We start from the raw sequence: 25,059 nt of genomic DNA, 5'->3' as shown, positions 1-25,059 counted from the left end.
GCCCCTTTTCTGTCGTTGCACTACGAAAACTTTTTAGACCAGGAGTTAGTATGCACTGAACGATTTAGCTAGTGGATCGGGACGGATTGCTGAAAAATCTTTCGGGAGCTCGTCGGAGAGGCTTCGGAGAGACACTGCGGAGGGGCCCTCGCGGTAATTGAGTCCAAAGTGGCTCCGATTTCTAGCGACGTCCTCTCCGTCTCGCATAACGACGACGCCGATTGTACAGCAATCGGTCCCTCTCTCTCGCACTCGCGGGGCGGCCCGTAGGGGTGCGAGAGAGAGAGGGAGCGACGCTGAGCGTCAGCCTTGCTTCCCCGAAAACCGCGCCGTCCGGTTGTCCGCTTCGCGATGTTTTTGTCTTTTCCATCCGTTTCCCCTGTGCACTGTAAGAGGCTCCGGTTCAAAGCGACACATCTGTCTGTCTGTCTTCCGTCTGTCCGTCTGTCCGTCTGTCTGTCTGTCTGTCTGTCTGTCTGTCTGTCTGTCTGTCTGTCTGTCTGTCTGTCTGTCTGTCTGTCTGTCTGTCTGTCTGTCTGTCTGTCTGTCATCCTGTTAGCCCGTCTGTCCGTCGACGTGGCAACACGCAGCACACGCAAGCCCCCGTTGGAGTGTGCGTTCCAAACCACCTTTTTTTTTGCTGTTTTGGAACGCGCCCCGCGAGGCGCCAGGCGGCCGCCTTGAGCGTTCCCACGGTCGGCGCGGGCTGCGCGGTCGGCACGGTCGGCACGGTCCCGGAATGATGTTGTGGTGTGTATCCTCTTAATTGAACGGATGATCCCAGCGTGTCAGGCGGACAGCGGAAACTCTTGGAACCGGGAACCGGGAAGCGCACCCTTGGGAAAGCAAGGGAGAGAGAGGGAGAGAGAAACGGCCCTGGACAGCGGCCCCACTTTACGAGTCTGAATTTAAAGCGAATGATAGGTTTCCCTGCATGCCGGCGCAAGTTTTGGGGAATGTTAGAAACACGTGCCGGGCCTCAGGAAAAAGCAAAGGAGAGATGAAATGTGATGACGTGTCACGGTCATGCCGCGTGCGGACGGACGGACGGACGGACGGAAATAGCATCATGGAAGCCTGTCTGGCCACACTCCTGCCGAGCTTCCTACACATTTATGCCACCTGTAACTCACTCCGCAACACTCTCACAAAAAAAATTCTGTGGAATCTTTGGATTTGAGCGCTGGTCCTCGGGGTTGCGGAGCGACGGACCGTCAACGCGTCGCTGCGTTTTTTCACGAATTGCGGCATTTTGTTTTTTCCAGGAGGCGGTGCGAGTCTGTGGCCGCTGTCGCGGTACTCCCCGCGCGTCACCTGGCCCGCCGAGCCCGCCCCCGCCACCCCCGCCGCGCCCCCGCACACCGCCCCCAGCCACCCCGCCGGCCACCCGGCCGGCCTGCCGCCTGACTCCCCCGCGTCGGCCGCCGAGCTGGCGTCGTACGGTGAGTCCAGCCGCCAAAAAACAAAAATTTAAAATTTATTGCGATCTGTACTTAAATTTGTCGTTATTTACAGAGAGAGAGGCGCACCTCCTCCATGGCGGCGAGTCCAAGATGAACGGCGTGGTGGACCACCACCAGCAGCAGCACCACCAACACCACCACCAGCAGCACTTGCAGCAGCAGCAGCAGCTGCACCAGCAGTTCGGCATCAGCATGCAGACACCGCCCACGCCGCTGGCCGCGCCTCGACTGATCGTCGTCTGTCTGCCGTCTGTCTGTCCGTCTGACTGTCCGTCTGACTGTCCGTCTGTCTGTCCGTCTGTCTGTCCGTCTGACTGTCCGTCTGACTGTCCGTCTGACTGTCCGTCTGTCTGTCCGTCTGACTGTCCGTCTGTCTGTCCGTCTGACTGTCCGTCTGTCTGTCCGTCTGTCTGTCCGTCTGTCTGTCCGTCTGTCTGTCCGTCTGACTGTCCGTCTGACTGTCCGTCTGACTGTCCGGAGCAGCCAATGGGCGACAGGCTGTCCGGCGGCTCAGCAGCGCTCCCAGCGCCCCGCCCCACAGTGGGCCGGAAGACCGTGGAGGCGGTCAAAATCCCGGACGCGTTTTGAGCTCCAGAGTCGCTAAATGGGACTCGAACCGAACGTGTGATCCCACCAATGGATTGCCGGATTGCCCTGCGAACGAGGAATCCATTGGTGGGGTCACAAGTTCGGTTCGAGTCCTGTTTAGCGACTCTGGAGCTCAAAACGCGTCTAGAGTTTTGGAGTTCTGGCCACGTGCGTCCGCTGTGCGCCCTGGCTCGGCCAGCTCCGCCGCCGTGACGGCAGGCAAACACGCCGCGCCGCGCTGCTCGGCGGGCTGGCCTACCCTGGGTACCCTCGCTCCGGCGGGCGCTTCGCCCCGCGCTTCGCCCCGCCATGCCGATGTCGTTTTCACTCCACCCCGTCGACTGTCGCGTTTGCCCGCTCATTACGGGGCTGGCTTTTCCTGCGGGTCTCTGTGTGATGCAGTGAAGGTGGAGAGCACCCAGAGTGAGTGAGAGAGACAGAGAGTGAGGCAGGAGTGCGAGGGAGAGGCACAGGCTGCGCGCTGGTTGGCACGCCCCACTCCCATAAGTCCCGCCTCGCCTCCCGGCCCAGGCCCCACCAGGCTCCACCAGGCCCCACGCCAACAGCACTCGCCGGGCATGGCGCGGGGCGGGGCTTGATGCTTCCCCCTCCCCCTCCCCCTCCCCCTGGAGGGGCCCCGCTAGGCCCCGCTAGGCCCCGCGCCCCTCCAGCCCCGCCAGCCGACGTATGGAGGCACCACACCGGTCGTAGCGGCTCGGCCCGGCTCGGCTCGCCACGGCAGGGTGACTTTGGCTTTGGCGCCGAGGTGACTTTGGCCGCTCTGAAGGCAGAAGCCGTCTCGTCAAGGAATAAAAACTGTTGTTGGTCTGACTCTTTGTTGTTATTGCTGAGTGTGGGCCTCCCGGCGCCGACACTCTGTTGTTGCTAAGAGTTGGGCTCGCGCGCTGGCACTCTTGTTGTTGCTGAGAGTTGGGCTCGCGCGCTGACACTTGTTTGTTGTTGCTGAGAGTGGGCCTCGCGACGCTGACACTGTTGTTGTTGTTGCTGCAGCGCGTTCCTGGCGCGGCCCAAGGAGCAGCGGCTGACGCGCGACGCCATGCAGCGCTACCTCCGCGAGCGCATGGACCTGACGCTGGTGGTGCTGCACGCCAAGGTGGCCCAGAAGTCGTACGGCAACGAGAAGCGGTTCTTCTGCCCGCCGCCGTGCCTGTACCTGGTGGGCCAGGGCTGGCGGCGGCGGCAGGAGGCCCTGCTACGACAGGGCGAGTCCGAGCAGGGCGCGCAGCTGTGTGCCTTCATGGGCATCGGCGGCGCGGACCAGGACATGCAGCAGCTCGACCTGGCCGGCAAGGTGAGTACACCGGTACACCGCACGGTGGGCGGCGGCCAAAATTCTAGACGCGTTTTGAGCTCCGGAGTCGCTCAACAGGACTCGAACCGAACGTGTGACCCTATCAATGGATTGCTCTCCGAACGAGGAATCCATTGGTGGGGTCACACGTTCGGTTCAAATGATTAATCTGAATTCGAAAAAAAAAATCCCCTCCTTTCCTTCTTGCAGCAATACTGCGCGGCGAAGACGCTGTTCATCTCCGACTCGGACAAGCGGAAGCACTTCATGCTGACCGTCAAGATGTTCTTCGGCAACGGCCACGACATCGGCGTCTTCCACTCCAAGCGGATAAAAGTCATCAGCAAGCCTTCCAAAAAGAAGCAGTCGCTCAAAAACGCAGACCGTAAGCGTCGATCCAACTGAACATTACATTATTTTTTTGAAGTATGTGTAAATGTTTTATTTATTGATTTTCATTTCTTTTCAGTGTGTATTGCCAGCGGCACCAAGGTGGCGCTGTTCAACAGGCTGCGGTCGCAGACGGTCAGCACGCGGTACCTCCACGTCGACGGCGGCAACTTCCACGCCAGCTCCACGCAGTGGGGCGCCTTCACCATCCACCTCCGTGAGTGCCACAAGACCGGTGGAGGCGGCCAAAGTTCCGGACGCGTTTCGAGCTCGCAGAGTCGCTATAGGACTCGAATCGAACGTGCGACCCCACCAGTGGATTCCTCGTTCGGAGAGCAATCCAATGGTGGCGTCACACGCTCGGTTCGAGTCCCGTTAAGCGACTCTGGAGCTCAAAACGCGTCACACGTTCTGTTCAAGTATTCTAACAGGGTTTCGTTTTTAAAAATAAATTACAGTGGACGACAACGAGTCCGAGTCCGAGGAGTTCTCGGTGCGGGACGGCTACATCCACTACGGGTCCACGGTGAAGCTGGTGTGCTCGGTGACGGGCATGGCGCTGCCCAGGCTCGTGATCCGGAAGGTGGACAAGCAGATGGCGCTGCTGGACGCCGACGACCCCGTCAGCCAGCTGCACAAGTGCGCCTTCTACATGAAGGACACCGAGCGGATGTACCTGTGCCTGTCGCAGGAGCGGATCATCCAGTTCCAGGTAAAATGAAAGTCATTTATTTTAATTTATTTTATTGTCCTTAATTTGCGCGTTAAACCTTTGGACCGTCCGGCCCTTATTCGGCCACACCTCCCCACGCTACGAGCCACGCTAGCACTGGCGGATGATAGAGAAAGAGGCATGACGTCCAATGGGAATCGAACCCAAACGACCAGCCTGTGCTAGTGACGGGCGGTCGGAACGCAACGGACGTTTACGAGTCACAGAGAGAGGAAGAGAGACTGGTGCTTGAGCCGGGAGGTGGGCAACAAAACTTATAGACTTGGTGTGTTCACTGTGCAGGCGACGCCGTGCCCCAAGGAGCCCAACAAGGAGATGGTGAACGACGGCGCGTCCTGGACCATCATCAGCACGGACAAGGCCGAGTACCAGTTCTTCGAGGGCATGGGCCCCGTGCGCGCGCCGGTCACGCCCGTGCCCGTCGTCCACAGCCTGCACGTAAGCGCCGTCCCGAAACTGAAAACAAAAACGGACTTTTTTCCGGTATTTGAACCTTCGATCTCTCGCAGCTGAACGGTGGCGGCGACGTGGCCATGCTGGAGCTGACGGGGGAGAACCTGTCGCCGTCACTGCGGGTGTGGTTCGGCGACGTGGAGGCCGACACCATGTACCGGTGCCAGGAGAGCTTGCTGTGCGTCGTGCCCGAGATCTCCGCCTTCAGGGGCGAGTGGGGGTGGGGGCGGCAGCCGTCGCAGGTCAGTACCGGTGGGACGGGGTTTTGGATCGCCCTGGATTCGGTTCGTGACTTTGGATTTTTCGTTGCAGCCAGTGCAGGTGCCCGTGTCGCTGGTGCGCAGCGACGGCATCATCTACGCCACGGGGCTCACCTTCACGTACACGCCCGAGCCCAACCCGGGGACGCGGACGGGGCAGCCCGGCCAGCCCGGCTACCCGCAGGGCGACCCGCAGGCGCAGGGCCCCCAGGGGGGCATGCTGGGGGCGCCCCAGGAGCCGCACCCCCACGCCATGGCCCCCCACACGCCGCACGCGCCGCACACCCCCCACCCCAACCCTTTCCACGCTCAAGGGGGCCTGTGAGGGGCTGGGTGTCGCCGGCAGCACCGGCAGGCCGACATCAAGACGTCTCCCTCGCTGCGGGGGACTGCCGCACCGGCCGCACCCAGGCCGCCCGGCCTCCGCCCGGCCTCCCGGAACCCCGCTTCAGCTGGAAGTCTTCTTGGGCCCGGAACTCCAGTGCCCGATGACGTTCCAGAGGGAAAATAGAACTTTGCCGACGCCTGAGAGGCAGGCTCAGAACTGGATCACCGTCACTCTGATGCGTAAGCCTCGAATGGAACATGACTGGAAGGGACTTCTCACAGAGTCGTGGTTTCGACCTATGATGCCATCAGAAAAGGGCGGGTAGCCGCTCATGCCAGGCCATAGAGTGATGGGAGTTCCCTGCGAAATGAATTCAAGAAGACTTCCAGCAAAACACAACAAACTCTGTGATCTTGTTAATTGCTGTGGTTGACTATATGAGTATGTGTTCATGATCATGTGCTGGGAGCGAAAGCCAGAGATCTCTGTAAATCATCATGTCCATTTACACAAATATTTAAGACTTGACTATCAGATGAGGGGGTGTACATAAGTAAAGTTTTATAAGCGCTCTTTCAAGTGCTTGGTGGTTGAAAAGTAGTCTGCAGTTTTCTCTAGGTCCGAATTGCAAAAGGTGATTATTTTTATCAGCCATCATGGCTAGCTCAATTTAGATGTGAATGGCTTTTTTTCTGTAATTTTCCATTGTTAAAAAAATACGTCACCTACTGTCATCGGTTGTTCTCTGCAGGCTGCTATTTAAACTTAGTTTATTACTTAACTCCCAATGTAGGAAGATACAATAAAGCAGTCAATTCTGATGTATGTGCTCACGCTGTATTGTTAAGTTTCTTCCTTCTTTAACTGATCAACCTCCAAGTTTCAACCTCCAAGTTGTGGAATTAATGAAAGCAATATGGGAGTGTACATTTCAAACTTTTCAATGCAAACTGCTTTTTATCACAAGATGTTTGAGGGGTCTTTGAATCTAAGAAAAAAAGTTAAATTATATTATAAAATCAAATGTAAATAGTGAAGCAAATTTTGTACGAGTGGTAAAGAAAATGACAATTTATGAAACGTCTGCACTGTAAAGTCCCATGGGCAGCAATCAAAAGGTTTGTGATATTGATATAAAATTGTTTATTTGTTTTAGTGCTGTAAAATTGTAAGCATTTACTTTGATAAATTTTTTGTTGCCTGTATCAATAGATTTTTATGAGCAAATAGTACTGGAGGTAAGCCCACTCAGGGGTTCCTTAGCCATGGCTTTAGATATTTTAAATAATTTGATATTGAGGTGACATGGTAAAATTGACTCGCCCTCACTTCCAGCATGTTACAGTATAGCTCTTATTTATAGCCTAAAAAGGTTTAACAAACACTCCATATTTTCAAGGCTTACTTTGTATAAATCTGGTATGTTTTTATAGTATTATTTTATCTGTGATTTTTGAGTGCAGAACTTGCACTTAAAATAAATAAAACTTCTGCTGAAGTCGGCTTTATTTCATTTAACTTAGTTTAAAACATACATGAAAAACAAAATTTCACTAAAACAATTGTCTACAAACACTGCATGCAAATCTGAAGCAGCATAAGTACATGCACAGGTAAAAAAAGTTGATAAAAATTGAAATTTTTACTGATGATCATAATTTAGTAAAATATCCATGATGGCAGAGCAGAACACATTTTCAAGCACTATAATAATTGATCCCAAAGACATCCAGAATCACAGCTATCACCAAGTTGGGTCACCAAAACGCTGGAGAGATTTGTCTTGAGTATCAAGTTCAATTTGGATTTTCTTACGCATGTAGAAGATGGGACAGTCTCGGCTACAATCAGATGAAAATTGCAAGTTAGAACTTTGCAGACACTTGGCAGTGACAATGATTTTAGTTTAAAGTCTGGCATGTGGTACACTCACCTGGTGCACAGGACCTCTTCATGTAATGACCCTTGACACCTCTGACATTCGGTCCACAATCTGCTGAACCTGTCTTCCAAAGTGCGATATTTTGTCAATTCTGAGAGGAACAACTTGGCTTCATTTGGGGAGCAATGTGAACACAGTGCATTGCTCTCTTGGTCTTTGGGCAAAACCGCCTTGCACCCCAGACAGGTCTGGCGCTTGACAGTGAAGGCAGATAGAGCACCGACCCGCGACGTGACCACGGCTCGAGTGCGAGTGTGGTCACCACCTGGAGTCAAACACATACACATTGAGGAGGTCCAAGAAAAGGGCAAATTATGGCATGGGCCACACATTGACTACTCACGGAGTAATATGGAATCTGCCTTGTCTCCCAAAATTGGAGAAAATATTCTCAGCAATGGCTTTGACAGTTGGTTTTCTAAGTAATAGGTAAAATCAAGTGGAATACTATTTTCAAGGACATAGATGGGATCCTAGAACAAGAGGAGAACGTTTCAGTACAGATGCAAGGAAGGGAGCTTCTTTTAACTTTGTCACCATACAGTGACTCAAAGTATGTACCTCTGCTTTCATGTAGGCTGGGGTTCCTTTAGAGGCAGAGATCAGCACATAGGGCACTCGATCTCCAAGCTTTGGCGCAGTTCCAGGATCTCGCTTTTTCATTTTTGCAGCTAGTTCAACATGGGCTTGTTTAGCTGCATAATCAGACTTGGTCAATTCTTTGGTAATAACTAAATTAGATATATCGATGCGATTGCACAGTAGATCAGAAATAATCTGGAAGGGTTGAACATTTTTAGTGTGAATATGAAACTCAAGTTCAGCACATTTCTATTTGATTGAAACTTCACATTGGTTCTCACCTGTTTGGCATATGCAACAGCACCATCAGGATTACGGTCAATAAGAATCTTCTGCAGACATGTGTTCATCATGTTGGCAACTAAAGGACAATTATCACGACGAACTGTTTCTAATCCTTTGCAGTCCATTTTGTCATACTTATCAGCTCGAGTGAAGTATAATCCAGCATACCTAAGGAGAAGCAACATTAAGATGTAAATGAACTTCTTTCACTGAAACATTTATGAGTGAATGAGACAGGAATACCAACCTTTTCTTGTTAATTAAAAGGTAGGGAAAATACACTTTTTCAAATTCTAGTTTGATAGGTTTAATGAATTTAGATGTAACATATTCAGCAGCTTCTTGACCTAATCTCATGGCTTCCTCCAAAGTTTTGACACCAAATTTAACCATCACAGAATCCGTGTCTCCATAAATTACAACAGCATCATATTCATATCCATTTTCAATGCGATATCTGTAAGTCGAATCCCAGATGAGTACGTCATAAAATTAAGACCACTCTAGGTGAAGAAACTTAAGAGCATAAAACTTACTTCGATTCAACCTCAGTCTTGGTTTGTTCAATCATGGTACGACCATAAGCTGTGACACTTCCAGATATTTCAAGGCATGGCAGTTTTCCTACCTATGTAGTCAAAAAAATAAAAGATTGACATTCGCAACAATTGGACACAAACTTCAGACATTTTGAAATCAAAAGGAAAATTTTTATTACTTGGGCGCCTGTGAAACCATAGACTGAATTGGCAGAAATCTTTAAAGCTAACTGACGACCATCAAGCACTTTCTGCTTAAAGGGATCCGTTTCTTTCTTTAGGTCTGCTTTGGCTTTTTTACGAGCATTCAACAGACTCTCCAGAATGTCCGGCAGAAGCCCTTTGCGTACCTGGAATGCAAGATAAGTTATCAAGATCAAAGGCCATAACTAGACAGGTATAGTACTGATTGTACTCACCGATGCTTTCACAAAGTAATTGTTGGCAGGGGTTCGTGAGTACTGATCAGCCGTCAGTCCAAGTTTTTCCTTCGAGTTACCCTGGAGAAGTGTTGTGTAACACAAGTTATGGGCCATCATGATGCTGAAACAAAGTAATAGGTGTTAGAGAAACCATATTTGCAGGAGGCACAAAATTACAAAGATACACAAACAAAACCAACCTGGGGTATAGAGAACTGAAATCCAGAGTTGAGATCGGGTCACCATAATACCCTCTCTTAGGTTCAATAACAGTGGCACCTTCATATTGGTCCTCCCCTCCACTGCTTTGGTAGGTGGGCATGATGTAGTCATGCTCCTTGGCTTTACGCAAAAGTTGAGAAACAACTTTTATTTGCTGGCCTCTAGTAAGCAGACTACCCAGAGTCACTCCAGTTACACGAGCCATTTCCATGTAGTTGATGATGCACATCAGCTTTTCTAACAATCTCAGTGGAAGATAGGCGTCTTTGAGGCAGTAAACAGCCAGACGGCGGCGAGTCTGAGCAGTGCCGTTTTGAAGGTCTGAGATGACTGAGTGATGCACATCTTCTTTTTGTTCCTAAAATTATAAAATGGAGATGAAATAACTAAATGAAGGAAGGAGTAAAAATGAACTTACTTTGATTACAGAAACACACACCTGAAGGAAATGGTAACTGACAGCGTTCAAAGTGTAAGATCTCAACTTATAATCTCGGACAAGCACAAGAAGCAAGTCAAAAGGTACTCGGCCCTCAAAGTTGACACTCTTATTTTCTCGACGGCCCATTTGTTTACTATACAACTGTGTATCTTTGATGACCTACAACAACAACAAAATATTTATTTAAAAAAATTAACAATGTGGTAAAACAAATAAATAGTCAAAGCAGTAAGTACTTACAGATTGGATGTTTTTAATTCTTCCCAAGAATGAAAAGTTGCGCACAGTCAAATGTTTGGCTCTATTAATCAAGTATGGAAAATCAAAGTTTGTGATGTTGTAGCCAGTGAAAATATCAGGATCAACTTCCCTTACAAAATCTGCCCATTTCTGGAAAACAAGTCACTATATAATGGACAACAGACATGACAAGACTATGGAATATGGGGACACAATTTTCCAAAAATAATTACCTCTAGCATTTCAGTTTCTTTATCACAGCTGATGACTTGGCACCCCACAATGGGAGCACATGTGTTTAAGGTGAAAACATTCCGTATGAAAGGTTCTGCTTCCCCTTGTTTGATAACCATGTTGGCAATTTGAATGACTGGATCATGGTCTGGTTCTGGGAAAATACCTGAAACAAAAACAAAAAATACGTCACTTAGAGCACAGAACACAAAATCCTTTCAAACCCTCATGAAAGTTAGGGCATACCTTTCCGTCCAGCACATTCAATATCAAAACTGAGAATACGGAAGGGAGCCACCTTTGCCCATTCTCCCTCAGGTTGATGAGAGATTAACTTTTCCCATGAGACATCCACTTCAAGTTGACATCTTGATACAAATGGAAGGGTTGAGCTATTTTTTTGCCTCATCTTCCAGTGTCCAGTTGGCAGCTCAATCCAATTGCAACCGACCATATTTGCATCCACCATGTACCTGAGAAATTAAAAAGAAATTTCATTTATCAAAAGAAAATGATTGAATGAAAAATTCAAGTGACATTTAAGCACTTACCTGATGTCATAATCAATGTTTGACTCATAGCTAGTGAAGGCGTGAGTACCTAAGGCAGTAAACACATCACCTTTTTCAAGCAATCTCTTGGAAGGTGCAATGAGGCGAGGCAGTGCCACTGTCACACGAAGAAACTGCTGCATATCATCACCACGATACCCATACAAACTTTGCTTCTTGACAATTTCAACAGCTAGCACAGCTTCTTGAACATTGTCACGATTTCCTTTCATATCAGCTAAAACAGCTTTATTTAAAGAATCCTGAAAGAGTGTTAACAAAATGTAAAATCAAGTGTCAAGAAATTAGAAAACAATAACCAGGAACACAAAATTAATTTTATAATCAATTATACCTTAAATGGCTTGCAGTGACTATCATTGAATCCATTTGGGGTTGATACAAAAAAATATGGAGTGAAACCATGAACATGACAACACACTGAATTACCCTCCATTGTAACACCATAGAGCCGCATCACAGGAACTGGTCCACTCTGAGCACCAGGCATTCCAGCCATGGGACTCCCTAAATTAAAAACAAAAAAGTTCATTCATAAGTTGCAGGAAAAATAAATTATAAAAAGGGGTGGATTCAATGAATGAAACCTCACCAGTGTAATGGTCCACATCGATCTGTTGAAAAGTTAAATTGTCCTTTTGTGGATCCAAGGGAGGAGGGGCAGGACGGCTCCATTTCACTGAGGTCTGATTAGTGTCTGGTCCCTAAAAAGAAAGTTACAAAAAAATTGTATCAAAACATGTAATGGTTGAAACTTGAGAGGAAGTAAGAAACCTAGAAAACATGAGATTCAATGTGCACAAAAAGGCTGCGTAAAGAGTGGTTAGTCAGTTATGCAACGAGTATATTCTAAGTAATAGGACGGGGAAGTGTCAGAGGGAATGCATCAACCGTCTAAGACTGATAACTTATGATGGCAATACTGTACTGATTTATGATACACCTATCCATTGAATGACTTAAACAAATCTGAGCAACAGTTTACACTGATTTGCCATTTGCTAAGCCAGTTGCATTGCATTTGGTTAAAATAAGTGTCTAACCTTACTAAAGCGAATGTGATGATCTGCCATTGTTGTCAAAACATTGCAGTCCAGGATGCACCTAATAGTGCAAAATATAACGGGTTGAGTAGTTTTGTAAACAAATTATTTGACAATGTTAAAATTGGTAGCAAAACCAAACACATCTTCCAAAAACTTTTAATTTAAGAAAAAAAACTCTTAATTTGAAACATTGTGTACACAAAAAAGTGCACTAGTGCAAAAACGCAGTTGGCAATGCAATGGCTAGAACAAATGAAGACTCCCTAAGAACATCTGAAAAGCTGAAACACTTGGCATCTAGACTTCAAAACGTTAGAATATGATAAGAGAAAAAAATCTTATTGAAGATGAATAGGATAGACTAACATCGTAGTTATTTTCATACAAGGAACAAACTGAAATACATCCATAGGTTATAAGGTCTGATAGAAGCATACACAATTTGCAGACTATGATTTGATAATCTAAGTATGCAAATCATAATTTTTTTTAGAGCAGCTCAAAAATTAAGAACACAAAAATTATAACACTTTTATACCTCTCCTGTAGCCTCGACCATTTCTGCCTCATTGGCATCCATGAATGCCAACTCCTCTTCAAAGGTACCGGGAAATTCATCATCTTCATCGTCGTCAGCCCTGCAATAGAAGACAAAGTTGAGTATGCAAAATAGTAACCAAATATTATTTAAATAAGGACTTTTCCGTTAATCTAAAACACACTGCAGGAAAAAAGTTTGAAATAGAAGAAAAGATGTGCCTTGAAAAAATTGCCTTAATATTCATTTACAGAGGTACAATCAAAAAGGCAGCAGGAATGGGTATTATTGAAATTAATCAAGTAACCATTGACCCGCATTGAACCTGGGTAATAGTTTCAGACATGAAATGAACAGGGTAAGAGTACCAAATTTGAAAAGCGTGTAAATTATGAAACAGCAAGCGCAGGCTCCGTCATTCTGAACCAACAAGGAAACTCTAACATTAAATGTTTATCAAAACTGAAATGTAATGAGGTTGGACGGACACTTGTTGAAACTTGACAAATTTAGCAGTACCGTGGACGTTTCGGCGGCGCAGGGCTTTTGCCGAAAGGTTGCTTCCGTTTATCCATTGCAGATTCCAAAGCGAGACGAGCGTATCAAGATAAAGACAATCAACACTCGCTGGCAGTCTTTCTTTCCAGTTTCTGCCTTTTGTTTTGGTTCGGCCGGGATGAGGATTTTCGCGGGAAAAGACACAAGGAGTCTTAAGCAGACACAACAACCGGAAGCTCAAAGAGGCTCTATTTCCGGCCGGCTGAATCTTCCCTGCCGGACGGTTTGTTATTTCGGTTAGTTGTTTATGCTCAGAGGGAAGAACACAATTTCTAGTGGCTTAACTGCATTAGAGAACCGTCACCTTAAAATTTACGTCTTTTGTGAAGAACTGGGTTGAAGGTTAGCTCGCAGAACTTCTTGTGAACATTATTCATCGCCCAATCTCTTAAAAAATGGCTGCTTTGTGAGAGCTGTGATCAGGTTTGGTTAGGATGCTTATGTTGTTTTTGACATCTTGGCATCCAGATGAGTGGAGACGATGGCACCATCCCTACTCCTTCGGACGAAAATGACGTGGGGCCGGGGCAACTTTACGCTCCGTTCCTTGTGATGGAGAGCCTTTTGGACAAATTAAAATTGCTGAACCATGACCGGGAATTCATTCGTGATTTAAAAATGAAGCCGTTGAATAGGTACCATTTCGTTACAACTCCGGATTGGGGGTCTTCAGGACTCATTTGTGTGTTTTTCAATACTTTTTAAAAAATTCTCTGCTTGTAGGCACTATTTTGTTATTCCTACCAACCCAGGAGAGCAGTTCTTCATGTTTACGTCTCTAGCGGCTTGGCTTATACGCAAAGCAGGTGGAAAATTTGAACAACCACAAGAGTTTGATGACCCGAATGCTGCTATTGCCTCTATTCTGGACTTTGTTCGGAAGATTGTAAGTACCTCAAATGAAGGTGTATAATCATGTTGAGAATAGTGAACTAATTTATATGCTCTGATTTCCTCTCATCAAGGGTATGACAGTTGATTTTCCTCCAAACCGACTCAAACCCGGATGCGGACAGCATGTCGTAATGGTTTTAGATAAATTGGCAGACGAGGCTCTAAAGGCATCAAACTTTAAGTGGCGCAAGTTCGTACATCATCACTAGTGCATTAGTGTATGTAGAGGACAGGCACATAATTTTCCTTCCCTTTGCTCTCTAGACCTGAACCAAGAGCTGAGGTAACAGAGGATGACACAGTGGAAGAAGATGACTCTGAACTTCTTTTAGAAAGAGTGGAAGAAGAAATGGCTGCAGTTTATTCAGATGATGAGGATGACAACCTTTTAAATATTGACGACCTCCGCACTTTACCAGGGAGTGATTTGGTATGTATTATGGTTTATTTCCCTTAAATTTGTTAAGAAAGAAAACTGAACAAATTTTTTTAGGCCAATTTGGAATCACAAAAACCTGAGGAAATTCTGGAGTCTACAACAACTAGTGAGGATTGGCAGTTGGAATTGGAAAGAGTTTTACCTCAGTTAAAAGTAACCATCAAAACAGGTAATTTTGTTTTTCTCTTGTGTTTCTATTCTAGTATATATATTTATAATTTGGTTCCCAATTTTACTTGCTATTCATCTTAGATTCTAGAGATTGGCGTAGTCACTTACAACAAATGCACAGCCAACACGAAGGAATTCAGGAATCTCTATCATCTGCAAAAACCAGGCTTGATAAGCTATACAGTGATATCACTCAAACCATGGACAAAATAAAGAGTCGTGAGAAATTTTTGAACAATCAGCTGGATCCTACCCTAGTGGAATATAGAACAGTTCAGGTAGGTAATAACTTCATTTCCAAAATTGAGAAAAGTCAAAGCAGCTTTTAAATTTATTAAAAAAAGGCCCCAATTTTAAAATATTTTTTTTTGTAGGAAGAGCTAGCCCGTGTGTCAGAGCAATATCGAGAAGTAAGTGGGGGAGTATCCGAGCGACAGAGAGCTCTTGCTCTTGTGTCGGAAGAGTTGGATGCTGTCAAACAGGAGATGGAAGAGCGTGGTTCCAGTATGACAGATGGAAGTAGGTTCCTAAAATTCGTTCATGCTTAAAAATATTTTGATACAAGATCTAATAATTAAGATCATATTTATTTCTAGCACCACTTGTCAATATCAAGAGGGCTGTTGGGCGCATGAAAAGTGAAATAACTGCCATGGATGTGCAAATTGGGGTCCTTGAGCACAGCCTCCTTCAGGCAAGACTACGGGACAAATCTCTTCTGCAACAAGACATGAATACCAACTCATATTTGACTGTGTAACCCTGTCTCAATCTGTGCTCACAATGTGTTTCACCAGTAAAATTGCACTGCCTTGTTTTGATTTGAAATTTTCACCAAACCACATGTGTTAAAAGGACTTAGCATAGATCTTTTACATTCCGTCCTGTACATCTAGTCAAAGTCTATGACTAAGAGTCATAAGCTAATGTATTAAATAATAAATCAACATGAAAAAGAGTTTATAATTTTCCCATCCTTTTACATAGAACACTGAGCAGTTGCTGATAAATTATGTTAGATTTTTCTTTTTTTGCCATCAAATTTTAAGGGGGAAAAATAGTTTGGTTTTGGTATTTTGGAAAAGGTTTTTGACAGAGTCCGCGCGGAGTAACCGAGGCTTCCCGGCCGCCGGATCGGTTTCGGGTTGAGTCGTGACGTCACACGTCGGGTAACGGTAGCGGGTAGTGCGAAGCCACCGCGCCGTCGCCGCCCCGCCCCGCGAGGGGACCCGGGGCCATGGCGGGGCCTGGGGCTCGAACACTCGAACCCCAATCCCCAGGCCAGTCAGCCACAGACATCGCCAGGCCGGGTAGAACAGAGGCCACGCATCCACGCGCTCCTACCGCGGCATCACAGAGGACGCTGGGCAACAGCGAATATTCGCCAGTGTGTGCGTGTGTGTGTTTGAGTGGAAGTCGCTGTCATGATCGCAGCCAACTTGGTGGCACTGCCGCTGCTGCTGCTGACACTGGCCTGTAAGTACTCGGGTGGGGGCGGCGTACAGAGATCACCGGTGAAACAAGGCTAGTTTTTGATTACTGTCACTTCTTGTTAAGACGGTTGAAAGTGCAAACAAAAACGCTCCCCTCGCAAGAAAGTAAATTATTATGGGCCGTCAGCTGCCCTTTTCACCTTGGTCCCTAGTCAGAAAAGTGCGGCTTGCAAGGATGCAGCTTTGTTAGCACCGACTCGCCTAGACTCGAAAAAGACAAACACACAAGGTTCTAAAAAGTTGTGAAAACTCACTGCCTTTTTTCCGGTACAGTCCCGGTCGAGGGAAGGGAGGACGCCGCCAAGAGGCAGCGGGACGCCAAGATGCGACTCTTGGACGCCACGAACCGGTGAGATTGTCTAGGAATCAGCGTCCCTCTGTCTCGCCGCTGCCCGTCCGTCCGCCTGACACCGCCTGGCCTTCCCTTGACAGACTGATCTTGCAGCGTCCGTCGGGCTGGTCGCCGCCGCCGTGGCCCGGGCAGTGGGAGTGGCCGCACTGGACGCCCGACCAGCACCACCAGGCCGACCACTGGGACGCCTCACAGTTCGCGGACCTCGAGCACTTGCAGGTGAGCCCAAGGTCCCTGGTTCGAATCCGGAAGCCGGCGGGGCAGAATCCTCACTTTTCAGCCCTGCTTGTTTAGCACTCTTACCAGCCGGACCCCGAGCTGCTGCTCGAAGTGCAGCCCGAGGAGCCCCCGAGCGCGTTTCCGGGCGCCCACGCCACTTCCGGTGTGGTGGGAGCCCTTCCGAGGCCCCTCGGCCACTCGACCGGGGACCAGAAGCTGGAGCTGAGCCTGGGGCCGTGCGTGCTGCAGCTGTACGAGCCGTGCACGGACAGCGGCAGCATCATCTTCTACCTGTTCAGGTGGGAAGGGAACCGGCCGGCCGGCCGCGGCAACCGGGCCGAATAAATTAGCAATTCGTTAGATTCGCGGCAGAGCCAAGGGCAGAGCCATGGGCAGAGCCATGGGCAGAGCCATGGGCAGAGCGACGTCTGACGACTCCACACTGCTCCAGCTCGGTGGACGGCAGGCCGGCCGTGCTCTCCGTCACCGACCCCAGGCTGCCGGCCGACTTCGACGAGGACCTGCCGACCAAGGTGCTGATCCACGGCTTCGCCGGTAGCGTCGACTTCAACTTCACGTCGTCGGTGCGACAAGGTAGGCGTAGCGGCGTAGCGGGGCTTCTTTAAAAGGGTGCTGCCTCCGTCCGAGCGCCTGGCGAGCTGAGATAGGCAACCAGCGTCCACCAGTGTTTAACGGGACGGCCTGCCCTCCGGGCGGCGTGTCCTGGTGGTGCCTACCCTCCCGGCGCTAGCTGCGCTGGCTGTCTGACTGCGCGCGTGGCGTTGGTCCGTTCCTCTGCCGCAGCCTACCTGCTCCGCGGCGGCTACAACGTGCTGGTGGTGGACTGGGGCCGCCTCACGCACCTGCCGTGCTACGCCAGCTCCGTCGTCAACACGTGGCAGGTGGCTCGGTGCACGGGGCAGCTGCTGGCGCGGCTCGGCCAGGCGTCGCCGTCGCTGCGGCCGCCGCATCTGCACGTCGTCGGCTTCTCGCTGGGCGCCCACATCGCGGCCTTCGTCAGCGACGAGCTCGTGGCCCGCACCGGCCAGCGCGTGGGCCGCATCACAGGTCAGGATGCCGACGACGCCCCGCCCTGACCTGCCCTCTGCCTGGCGGCCGGCAGGGCTCCAGTCCCTTACTACTCGCTGCCGTCCGCATGTCCGCAGGTTTGGACCCCGCGCTGCCGGCGTTCGCGTCGCTGGCGCCGTCCTGGAAGCTGGACCCGGGCGACGCCGACTTCGTGGACGTGGTGCACACCAACGCCGGCATCCTGGGCAAGGTGGAGCCCACGGGCCACGCCGACTTCTACGTCAACGGCGGCTCCGTGCAGCCCTTCTGCACGGGCGGGGACAGGAGTGAGTGTACAGGAGACAGTGTACAGGGAAGTGCGGGGCCCGTCCTTAAACTGACGCGACACTTCGCTCCACAGACATCCCGCTGTGCAGCCACCTGCTGGCGCCGGTGTACTTCTCCGAGACCATCCTGGACGAATCCTCCCACTGGGGGCGCTACTGCTCGTCCTACGGCCACTACGCGTGGGGCTACTGTGCGGCCGCGGAGCGGGACGCGGCGACGGACACCCTCGCGGGGGCCTTCATGGGGGAGGGCGTGCACAGCTCGTAAGACAATCACCCACTGTTTCCCTTACTCTACTTCGGACTATCTGATGCTAGCTGCTCTGGCCCGTTTGCAGGCTTCGAGGAACATTTATAGTGGAGACCGCAGCCAGCTATCCTTTCGCACTCGGACCCCCTCAACCAATTTCACCGCCCCCTCGACCCCAGCCACCCTCAGTTCCGCAGGAAACTTTTTTTGTCCTTTTGACTCGTCAGAAAAAATAAATTTCATCAAAGCCACGTCCATTAAAAGTGTTTAGTAGGGTGTTTGAAAGAAAAACGCAAGGGTACTTGATTTATCGACAATTTATCATATTCATCCATACAAATAAAATATTCATTCTTCATATCACTCACACATTTGCTCATCACATGCAAAAAAAGGGGGGGAATGGAAATCATGTATAAAGTTGACATAGAGGCACTATTGAAACGAAAAGTTTAAAAATTGATCACAAATGAATAGCATTCAACTGTCGAGTTTTCACAAATTTTACCGGATCTTGATTTTGCTTTTTCAATCTTTAGTCTCACAAAGATATGTAAAAAAATAAGAAGATCTCAAATTGCTCCGAGAAAACATTTAAGAATGAAATAAAAGTTAAAGGGAACAAGTGGCCAGAGTTGTCCCTTATTGCTGCCAGTCTCTTAGTGTTAAATTGGTAAAAAGGCTAACTTTATTTGGTATGAACATGGGCAAAGAAGAGGATGTTCTGTTACCATACATGAAGATGAGAGCCAAAGTCTCACTATAGTAGTTACAAAATTAAGAAGGGAAAATGCCAACTTGATGTCAGGAATTTATGGTGAATTAGAATTAAGTAATATTGCGTTGTCTTGATTTCATAATCTACACACAAGTGGCATGTTACACCAATTCACTTCCTCTAAAATTAAAATGTTAACTAAACAAAATGTTTATCACCATTAGTTTTTATAGCTAAAAGCAGGTAAACAACCACAAAATGGTCAAAATTTCTTTCACATGACCCTCCTAACGGAAACTACTGCCGTTTCTGATATTAATTGGCACAAGTTTAGTGACCACTACATTCAATACATGAGAACTGAGCATGTCAAAGAGGTTAACAAATGCACACTGACATTTCACCTAATTTTAATTGGAGTAGTTTCATCAGGATGGTGAAACAATACACCAGGACACAATGTGCTGAATTAATTTCTTTCTGCATAAAATACTTTAAACAACAAAACAGGTTGCACAATATTATCCCTAATTAGACGAAATTGCAAATTTAACAGTAACAGCACATAGTAACTAATAAAAAGATTCATTATTCCTTTTTAATTAAAAAAAAAAAGAGTGAAACTTTAAAACATTCAGACACGTTTCACAAAATTCATGCACATTGAATGGTCACTTTTAAAATAGATGGAAAATGAGATAAATGGAAAACATGAGAACAAAACCAAATAAGGCCACCTCACAGTCATGAAACAAATGAACTACAACATGAAATAACCTCTAGTACACAAATACATCCTCCAAAAGAAAAGGTAAAAACACAAAGAAGAAAACAACAGTAAGTCATGTTAGGACCCAAACACTAGTATTTAAAAAAATTTCTAAAAAAAATTTATTAGGACATTATAGAAACTTCCTGTGATTGGAATTTTTCCTTGGGTCATCACACTGTGCTTTGGAGCAGCACAAAACAAAAAGGAACAGGGAGGACAGGGACACAGGGAGCTCCGACCGCGGCATGGAATAAATACAAGACTAGGCTTGGTCGGCACTAAAAAGCCTGCCAGAGCACAAAACTAAAAGATGGTACTCAAAACAAAGGAAAGTTGCACATAAACTCTCTTGACTATCCACCATATTCTCACCAAAAGCTTACTTAAAAAATAATAAAACAGAAGGAACATATCCATGGCCTTCTATTAAAAAAAAATGGTAAAAATATGAATGGTGAACTCCCCTCAAGTAAAAATTAGTGTAAAGGAAACGAGAGATATCACAGCATTTGATGCCGACAGTTTGGAGTCGACATATTATCAATAAATAATTGTTTTGAAAATGCATCAGCAATTACACACTGAACTTGTCAGCTTTCCCCATTATAATAAAGTATGATTTCATTCGATTCATCAATGATCTGTAATGATCCCAAATCCAGGTTCAACCAATAAATTTGAAGAGCGCGATTTATTGTACAGGGAAACGGCTGCAGAGAGCAGACCAGTACTCAATATTGAACATTCATAATTATAAAAAGAACATAAAATCTACCAATGCCAGCATGATTCTAGTTTTTAGTTAAAGGGGAAATTTGGCCAGCTATTTCACATACATTATATGTGTAGTAGGTGGGCACAGCATTTACTTGACAAAATGGTAAATAGAGACCACACATCTCTAAAAGTGTCTAATAAAGCAATCACATTTTATGGAAAAAAACACTCAAGCATTTTAAGGGACCTTAGAACCATGCTAGAATTGAAAGATAAATGGTTTCATCATATTACTTCTCAGGTACATGGTTTATATTAACTCATCGAACAGTATCACATCCCTCACCCTATGGCTGTAAGCAATTAATATAAGGACCAAATCAACCATTTGGCTTGGAAACCAACATCTGTTGATCCCTGAATCAGTCACATGCAAATCTGTTTTGCAAGACTTATCATCATACACATAAAAGATTTCCAGAAACGGCTACCCGCAATAAATCCTTCAACAAGGTTTCTTATACCGTAAGTTAGTCTTCAGTCCATTCAAGTAGCTTGATAAGCTATCTAAACAATTTTGCAACCTCATTCGCTCTACATCTTGTGATGTCTTGATCAATGTTAAATCTTTCAATCTCTGCTCTAGAGCATTAAATTCATTGTTTTTTTGTGAAACCTGCTCTTTTAACATGGACATGTGAGAGCGGAGTACTGAGAGTTCAATATTCGTCCCTGTAAAGATGGAGGAATTTGCATATTATCAATCACCTTATCAGAAAAATAAATTTCGATTTAAGAAAACAGGATTAGAACTCACGTTTATGGTAGTTAACATATGAACTAAATATTGCCTCAATGCCAGGCCATTGTTCATCTTCTTTATTGTCAGCGTCTTCTGCAGAACTCTCTGAATCAGACTCAGGAGGCTCGCCGTTGGGCTGGCTCAGCATGGCAGGAAGGACAACGTCAAGTACACAGGGCAGTGCAGACCTGACAAGCGGTAAGTACGATTGCGGAGATGAAGCAGATACACCCATTCCAGAGAATGACAACCCAAGCAGCTTATCACAGATGGACGGAACATGTCGAGATGCAACTGGCTTGCAGAAGTCTCGTTGAGAAGCCTTGAGAACAGAGCATCAAAATAAATTAGAACTGAGGAACATTAAGCTGCACGCAATAACTGCATTGCATCCAGGTACAGCGAAAGACTTACAAGGACGGAATTTTGTTTGGATCTCTTCTTTTGAGATTCTCGGTATGTCAAAAGGTACTTGGCAATTTTACAATTACTTCCTCGTCTTGATTTTTCACCCTCACAGGCAATCCAATATGTTTCAGAATCTGCGTTTAAAAATAAAGTATGGTACAGATTTAGCCAATGTATTTGGACAGGAACTATGGTTTTATAGAGCAGATTTTTAAGAGTCAGTACCTTCTCTTTCCCGTCGGGTGGTGGTTTTCAGCTCCAATTCCCTTAAGAACTGTACTTTGCTTGGATAGTCTGTGCCTCCGCAAACCACTTCTGGAGGATGGGTTGGAAGAGGAAGCAGCAAGCCATTCGCCGACTGCTCCAGATGGTCGTCCGAGTCTTCCAGAAGGGCAGAAGCCATTCTGTCAGAGCCGTTGAGGAGCCTTTGAAGTTCTAAATCTGAAATTAGGAAAACAGACACAAATTAGAAACGGTCGGTTCCATGGTTCCAACACTCCTCGAGTCAAGAACCTACACTGGCGTCTGTCGATGGTGGTCAGGCCAAAGTAGCCGAGGAAGTCCAGCTTCTCCAGAGGAGCGTGGAGCGGTGTGGGCGGTCCCGACGTCACCAGGACGTCGAACTTGGGGTCGTCCCACCACTCCTCCGAGTCGGAGTCCGACTCGTCCGTCAGGGCGGCTCCCTCCAGAGGCAGGCCGTTGCTGCCCTGGGCCGACGCCACCGGCAGGGCCACCGCCAGGGCGGGGTGGCGGTGTACCAAGTCCTGCCTGGCGCGCTGCTTGACAAACCGGGGCTGCTTCTGCCTGGACCGGGTCTCCAGCCGCTTCTGCTGCATCTCTCTCCGCCGACGTTCCACTTGGTCCAATCTGCTGACGACGTTCTCCTTCTAGGGGGATGAGAAAGACAGGTTAGGCAATGTGTCCAGGGCGAGGGCCACCACCACGGCGCTGACGGGCTGGGCCTCACCTTCTGGTAGTTGTAGGTCCTGCCGACGCACGGGCTGGGGTGCGTCACGGGCTGCGAGTTCTGCAGCAGGCTCAGCGCCGTCAGCTGGTGCAGCTGCTTCACGATGGCGGGGGGCGGCTGCGGCGCGTCCGCGGTGGCCGCCCGCTCGCCCTCGGTGGGGGCCGGGGGCTGCGCTGGCTGTGCTGGTGGGGCGGGTGAACGGGCTGGGGGCGGTGTGGGTGGCGGCGGGGGCGGCGCGGGGGCGTGTGCGGCCGCGCTCGTGCTCACGATGGCGGACACGCGCGGCGGGCAGGGCAGCGCGAAGGCCGGGGGGCAGTCCCCCGACCCCGCGGGCGAGGTGGACAACAGGCTGCCGATTGTGAGGGCCGCCGCCATGCTGCTGGTGCTGGAGGTGGTGGTGCTGGCGGGGAACAGTTTGTTGGTGGACATGATGACCGACGTGGTGGTGGTCGAGCTTGAGGTAGACGTTGTTGAGGACTGGTTGGCGCTGCCGCCGTCTTGCGGGTGAGGGCGCAGCGACAGGGTGGAGGGGCGTGGGGGCTGACTAGATGGCGGGGGTGGGGGAGGCGGCGGCGTCGCCTCGATCACAGAGGGCGTCGTTGCGCCGGCCGTGGACGCCGTGGCCGTCGGCACGCTGATGACGGTGGTCTGTGCCGTCTGCGCCGCGCCGCCCGCAGGCCCGCTGGCCGAGGTGGTGGAGGGCGGCGAGTAGGCCACCGGGCTGCCCAGCATGGTCAGGGGGATGGACACGGGCACCGAGGGCACGTGTGGCGGCGCCGCCGCGCTGGCTGCCGGCGTGATGACGGGCGTGCTGACGGCGGCAGTGGTCGGCGGCGGGCTTGGCGCGGGGGGCGCGGTGTGCGGGGCGGCGGGCGGTGAGGCCCCCGCAGACGGCATGGGCGTCGTCAGCGTCGACGTCAACGAAGTGGCGAACGACGACAGCGACGAGAGCGGGGTGGGGTAGGCGGCGTAGGGGCCGTAGGCATAAGGGAAGGATGAGGTAGTGGCAGCGGCGGTAGTAGTAGTAGTAGTGGATGAGGTGGAAGCAATAGTAGTAGAAGCGGTACTGGCTACAGGGAGGCCACTCGCAGTGCTCATCGTCGTCGTTGTACTGATGGCGGTCGAGGCGGTGGCCGGGGGGTCGCCGCCAAAACCCACTACGGGTGGCCTCCTAGCTGGAACAGAGAGAGGGACACGTCTCTGAGTCTGTCTCCACGGGACTGGTAGCGACATGGCGTCAAGGTGTAACATTACCAGGCTATTCTTTAAGAGTGAGGTGGCCAGCAGTGCTGCGGCTGACACTCTCACCTGTACTGTCATGGTGTGAGAGAGAGGTGTGCGAGGGAGACGCTCGCTTGGCCTTCTCTCGCCGCGCACTATCGCGCTCTCTCTCTTCCTCTTGCTTTCTCTCCCTGTCTCTCTCGCGCTGCTCGCGCTGCTCCCTGTCCCTCTCCCGCTCCCTCTCCCTCTCCTTCTCCTTCTCCTCCTCTCGCAGCCTCAGTCGGTGCTCCTCCTCCAGTTTGAGGCGCTCGGCCGCCATGGCGGGCGACAGCATGCCGAGGTGCGAGGGCAGCACGTCGGGGAGCGCGGGCGGGTAGCGCAGCCCCTGCAGGCCCTGGAGGCCACCTTGCAGGCCGCCCTGCAGGCCGTAGAGGGAGGACAGGCCAGCCCCCACGCCGCCGCCCAGCCCGCCCACGGGGTAGGACGGGTACAGCGAGTGCGGGGACCGCAGCATGCCGCAGCGCTCCAGGTACAGCTGCTCCTCCAGCCTGCCAGGGGGAAACCGGACAAAACTGGTTAGAAAAACACGCGGAAAAATTTCCACCAGGTGGACGCTCAGTATGGATTTGAAAGAAGGCCGGTGGAGGCGGCCGAAACTCCGGACGCGTTCTGAGCTCCAGAGTCGCTAAATGGTACTCAAACCGAACGTGTGACCCCACTAATGGATTGCCCTCCGAACGAGGAATCCATTGGTGGGGTCACACGTTCGTTTCGAGTCCTTATCAGCGCCTCTAGAGCTCAAAACGCGTCTAGAGTTGAGCCTAGTTGCCGGCGCGGCGACTCACCGGTACGCCTGGTGCAGCTGCGCGGGGTACAGCGCGTAGGGGTTGTAGGCGAGCGCGCTGTGCGCGGCGTGCGCCGCGGGGTCCATGCCGAAGGGGGGCGGGGCGTGCGCGGGGGCGTGGGTGCTGTGCGGGGCGTGCGGCGAGGCCAGGGGCGAGGCGTGGGGCGGCAGGGCGCGCGACTCGTCCGACGCCGACGGCCGGTAGGGCTGGAAGCCGCTGCGTGTGGGCTCGCGGTCAGCCAGCGGCGACGCGGCCAGGTGGTGGTGGCTGTCCAGCCGGTCCTGCAA

General features: G+C 49.6%; 6 protein-coding genes across 10 annotated transcripts; 3 read left to right on the top strand and 3 right to left on the bottom strand.

The window, feature by feature from the left end:
• The first annotated feature begins 1,391 nt into the window (after positions 1 to 1,391).
• On the top strand, positions 1,392 to 7,025 carry LOC117649329 (suppressor of hairless protein-like). Of its 2 annotated transcripts, XM_034391980.1 has the most exons (9): positions 1,392 to 1,442; positions 1,516 to 1,711; positions 3,063 to 3,363; positions 3,574 to 3,748; positions 3,833 to 3,970; positions 4,212 to 4,465; positions 4,769 to 4,924; positions 4,996 to 5,181; positions 5,252 to 7,025. In XM_034391980.1, the coding sequence occupies exons 2-9, from the start codon at positions 1,554 to 1,556 to the stop codon at positions 5,522 to 5,524; spliced, it is 1,641 nt and encodes a 546-aa protein (XP_034247871.1). In that variant the 5' UTR covers positions 1,392 to 1,442; positions 1,516 to 1,553; the 3' UTR covers positions 5,525 to 7,025. The 2 variants fall into 2 exon arrangements, with proteins under 2 accessions (XP_034247871.1, XP_034247862.1); XM_034391971.1 differs by lacking the exons at positions 1,392 to 1,442; positions 1,516 to 1,711 and adding an exon at positions 2,777 to 2,876.
• Positions 7,016 to 13,283, bottom strand: LOC117649312 (DNA polymerase delta catalytic subunit). 2 transcript variants are annotated; one of them, XM_034391952.1, is made up of 19 exons: positions 13,111 to 13,283; positions 12,592 to 12,691; positions 11,600 to 11,711; positions 11,342 to 11,514; positions 10,987 to 11,249; positions 10,682 to 10,908; positions 10,435 to 10,601; positions 10,202 to 10,351; positions 9,959 to 10,120; positions 9,498 to 9,877; positions 9,295 to 9,418; positions 9,055 to 9,225; positions 8,873 to 8,964; positions 8,584 to 8,793; positions 8,333 to 8,504; positions 8,031 to 8,246; positions 7,813 to 7,942; positions 7,461 to 7,734; positions 7,016 to 7,368 (listed from the first exon to the last, which is right to left on the bottom strand). In XM_034391952.1, exons 1-19 carry the CDS (start codon positions 13,164 to 13,166, stop codon positions 7,272 to 7,274), a joined length of 3,276 nt encoding a protein of 1,091 aa, XP_034247843.1. In that variant the 5' UTR covers positions 13,167 to 13,283; the 3' UTR covers positions 7,016 to 7,271. The 2 variants fall into 2 exon arrangements, with proteins under 2 accessions (XP_034247843.1, XP_034247850.1); XM_034391959.1 differs by lacking the exons at positions 12,592 to 12,691; positions 13,111 to 13,283 and adding an exon at positions 12,051 to 12,202.
• On the top strand, positions 13,251 to 15,606 carry LOC117649338 (intraflagellar transport protein 57 homolog). The gene is made up of 9 exons (XM_034391994.1): positions 13,251 to 13,491; positions 13,618 to 13,784; positions 13,873 to 14,035; positions 14,115 to 14,233; positions 14,308 to 14,473; positions 14,537 to 14,651; positions 14,735 to 14,931; positions 15,028 to 15,172; positions 15,250 to 15,606. The coding sequence occupies exons 2-9, from the start codon at positions 13,618 to 13,620 to the stop codon at positions 15,411 to 15,413; spliced, it is 1,236 nt and encodes a 411-aa protein (XP_034247885.1). The 5' UTR covers positions 13,251 to 13,491; the 3' UTR covers positions 15,414 to 15,606.
• Positions 15,607 to 15,892: 286 nt separating this feature from the next.
• Positions 15,893 to 18,861, top strand: LOC117648372 (pancreatic triacylglycerol lipase-like). Its single transcript, XM_034390879.1, has 9 exons — positions 15,893 to 16,129; positions 16,420 to 16,495; positions 16,579 to 16,717; positions 16,793 to 17,016; positions 17,169 to 17,311; positions 17,522 to 17,785; positions 17,884 to 18,072; positions 18,147 to 18,336; positions 18,411 to 18,861. The coding sequence occupies exons 1-9, from the start codon at positions 16,078 to 16,080 to the stop codon at positions 18,556 to 18,558; spliced, it is 1,425 nt and encodes a 474-aa protein (XP_034246770.1). The 5' UTR covers positions 15,893 to 16,077; the 3' UTR covers positions 18,559 to 18,861.
• Positions 18,622 to 22,846, bottom strand: LOC117648378. The gene is made up of 6 exons (XM_034390889.1): positions 22,707 to 22,846; positions 22,257 to 22,626; positions 21,965 to 22,180; positions 21,746 to 21,873; positions 21,347 to 21,653; positions 18,622 to 21,261 (listed from the first exon to the last, which is right to left on the bottom strand). Exons 2-6 carry the CDS (start codon positions 22,573 to 22,575, stop codon positions 21,035 to 21,037), a joined length of 1,197 nt encoding a protein of 398 aa, XP_034246780.1. The 5' UTR covers positions 22,576 to 22,626; positions 22,707 to 22,846; the 3' UTR covers positions 18,622 to 21,034.
• Positions 22,847 to 23,718: 872 nt separating this feature from the next.
• On the bottom strand, positions 23,719 to 24,872 carry LOC117648387 (genetic suppressor element 1-like). Of its 3 annotated transcripts, none has more exons than XM_034390911.1 (3): positions 24,773 to 24,872; positions 24,015 to 24,475; positions 23,719 to 23,877 (listed from the first exon to the last, which is right to left on the bottom strand). In XM_034390911.1, the coding sequence occupies exons 1-3, from the start codon at positions 24,856 to 24,858 to the stop codon at positions 23,864 to 23,866; spliced, it is 561 nt and encodes a 186-aa protein (XP_034246802.1). In that variant the 5' UTR covers positions 24,859 to 24,872; the 3' UTR covers positions 23,719 to 23,863. The 3 variants fall into 3 exon arrangements, with proteins under 3 accessions (XP_034246802.1, XP_034246795.1, XP_034246789.1); XM_034390904.1 differs by having other exon boundaries at positions 23,737 to 23,877; positions 23,961 to 24,475; XM_034390898.1 differs by having other exon boundaries at positions 23,742 to 23,881; positions 23,961 to 24,475.
• Positions 24,873 to 25,059: the final 187 nt, after the last annotated feature.

This window comes from Thrips palmi, unplaced genomic scaffold, assembly GCF_012932325.1.
Source record: "Thrips palmi isolate BJ-2018 unplaced genomic scaffold, TpBJ-2018v1 HiC_scaffold_10, whole genome shotgun sequence".
Taxonomy (NCBI): Eukaryota; Metazoa; Arthropoda; class Insecta; order Thysanoptera; family Thripidae; genus Thrips; species Thrips palmi.
The sequence above is the reverse complement of the archived record's forward strand: the minus strand, read 5'-3'. Positions and strand labels throughout refer to the sequence as shown.

Excerpts from the sequence above, each read along its gene's own strand:
- LOC117648378 (XM_034390889.1), bottom strand. The coding sequence starts at position 22,575 with ATGCAGCAGAAGCGGCTGGAGACCCGGTCCAGGCAGAAGCAGCCCCGG. Across the intron at positions 22,181-22,256 it reads CACCATCGACAGACGCCAGT|ATTTAGAACTTCAAAGGCTC; the intron begins GTAGGTTCTTGA and ends TCCTAATTTCAG. Across the intron at positions 21,874-21,964 it reads CACCCGACGGGAAAGAGAAG|ATTCTGAAACATATTGGATT; the intron begins GTACTGACTCTT and ends TTTTAAACGCAG.
- LOC117648387 (XM_034390904.1), bottom strand. The coding sequence starts at position 24,858 with ATGGACCCCGCGGCGCACGCCGCGCACAGCGCGCTCGCCTACAACCCC. Across the intron at positions 24,476-24,772 it reads CAGCTGCACCAGGCGTACCG|GCTGGAGGAGCAGCTGTACC; the intron begins GTGAGTCGCCGC and ends TCCCCCTGGCAG.
- LOC117649312 (XM_034391952.1), bottom strand. The coding sequence starts at position 13,166 with ATGGATAAACGGAAGCAACCTTTCGGCAAAAGCCCTGCGCCGCCGAAA. Across the intron at positions 9,419-9,497 it reads TTCAGTTCTCTATACCCCAG|CATCATGATGGCCCATAACT; the intron begins GTTGGTTTTGTT and ends ACTTTGTTTCAG. Across the intron at positions 9,226-9,294 it reads ATTACTTTGTGAAAGCATCG|GTACGCAAAGGGCTTCTGCC; the intron begins GTGAGTACAATC and ends CTTGCATTCCAG.
- LOC117648372 (XM_034390879.1), top strand. The coding sequence starts at position 16,078 with ATGATCGCAGCCAACTTGGTGGCACTGCCGCTGCTGCTGCTGACACTG. Across the intron at positions 17,017-17,168 it reads ATCATCTTCTACCTGTTCAG|CTCGGTGGACGGCAGGCCGG; the intron begins GTGGGAAGGGAA and ends ACACTGCTCCAG. Across the intron at positions 18,337-18,410 it reads GGGGAGGGCGTGCACAGCTC|GCTTCGAGGAACATTTATAG; the intron begins GTAAGACAATCA and ends GCCCGTTTGCAG.
- LOC117649329 (XM_034391980.1), top strand. The coding sequence starts at position 1,554 with ATGAACGGCGTGGTGGACCACCACCAGCAGCAGCACCACCAACACCAC. Across the intron at positions 3,749-3,832 it reads GTCGCTCAAAAACGCAGACC|TGTGTATTGCCAGCGGCACC; the intron begins GTAAGCGTCGAT and ends ATTTCTTTTCAG. Across the intron at positions 4,466-4,768 it reads AGCGGATCATCCAGTTCCAG|GCGACGCCGTGCCCCAAGGA; the intron begins GTAAAATGAAAG and ends TTCACTGTGCAG.
- LOC117649338 (XM_034391994.1), top strand. The coding sequence starts at position 13,618 with ATGAGTGGAGACGATGGCACCATCCCTACTCCTTCGGACGAAAATGAC. Across the intron at positions 14,474-14,536 it reads CTTTACCAGGGAGTGATTTG|GCCAATTTGGAATCACAAAA; the intron begins GTATGTATTATG and ends AAATTTTTTTAG. Across the intron at positions 14,652-14,734 it reads AAAAGTAACCATCAAAACAG|ATTCTAGAGATTGGCGTAGT; the intron begins GTAATTTTGTTT and ends TATTCATCTTAG.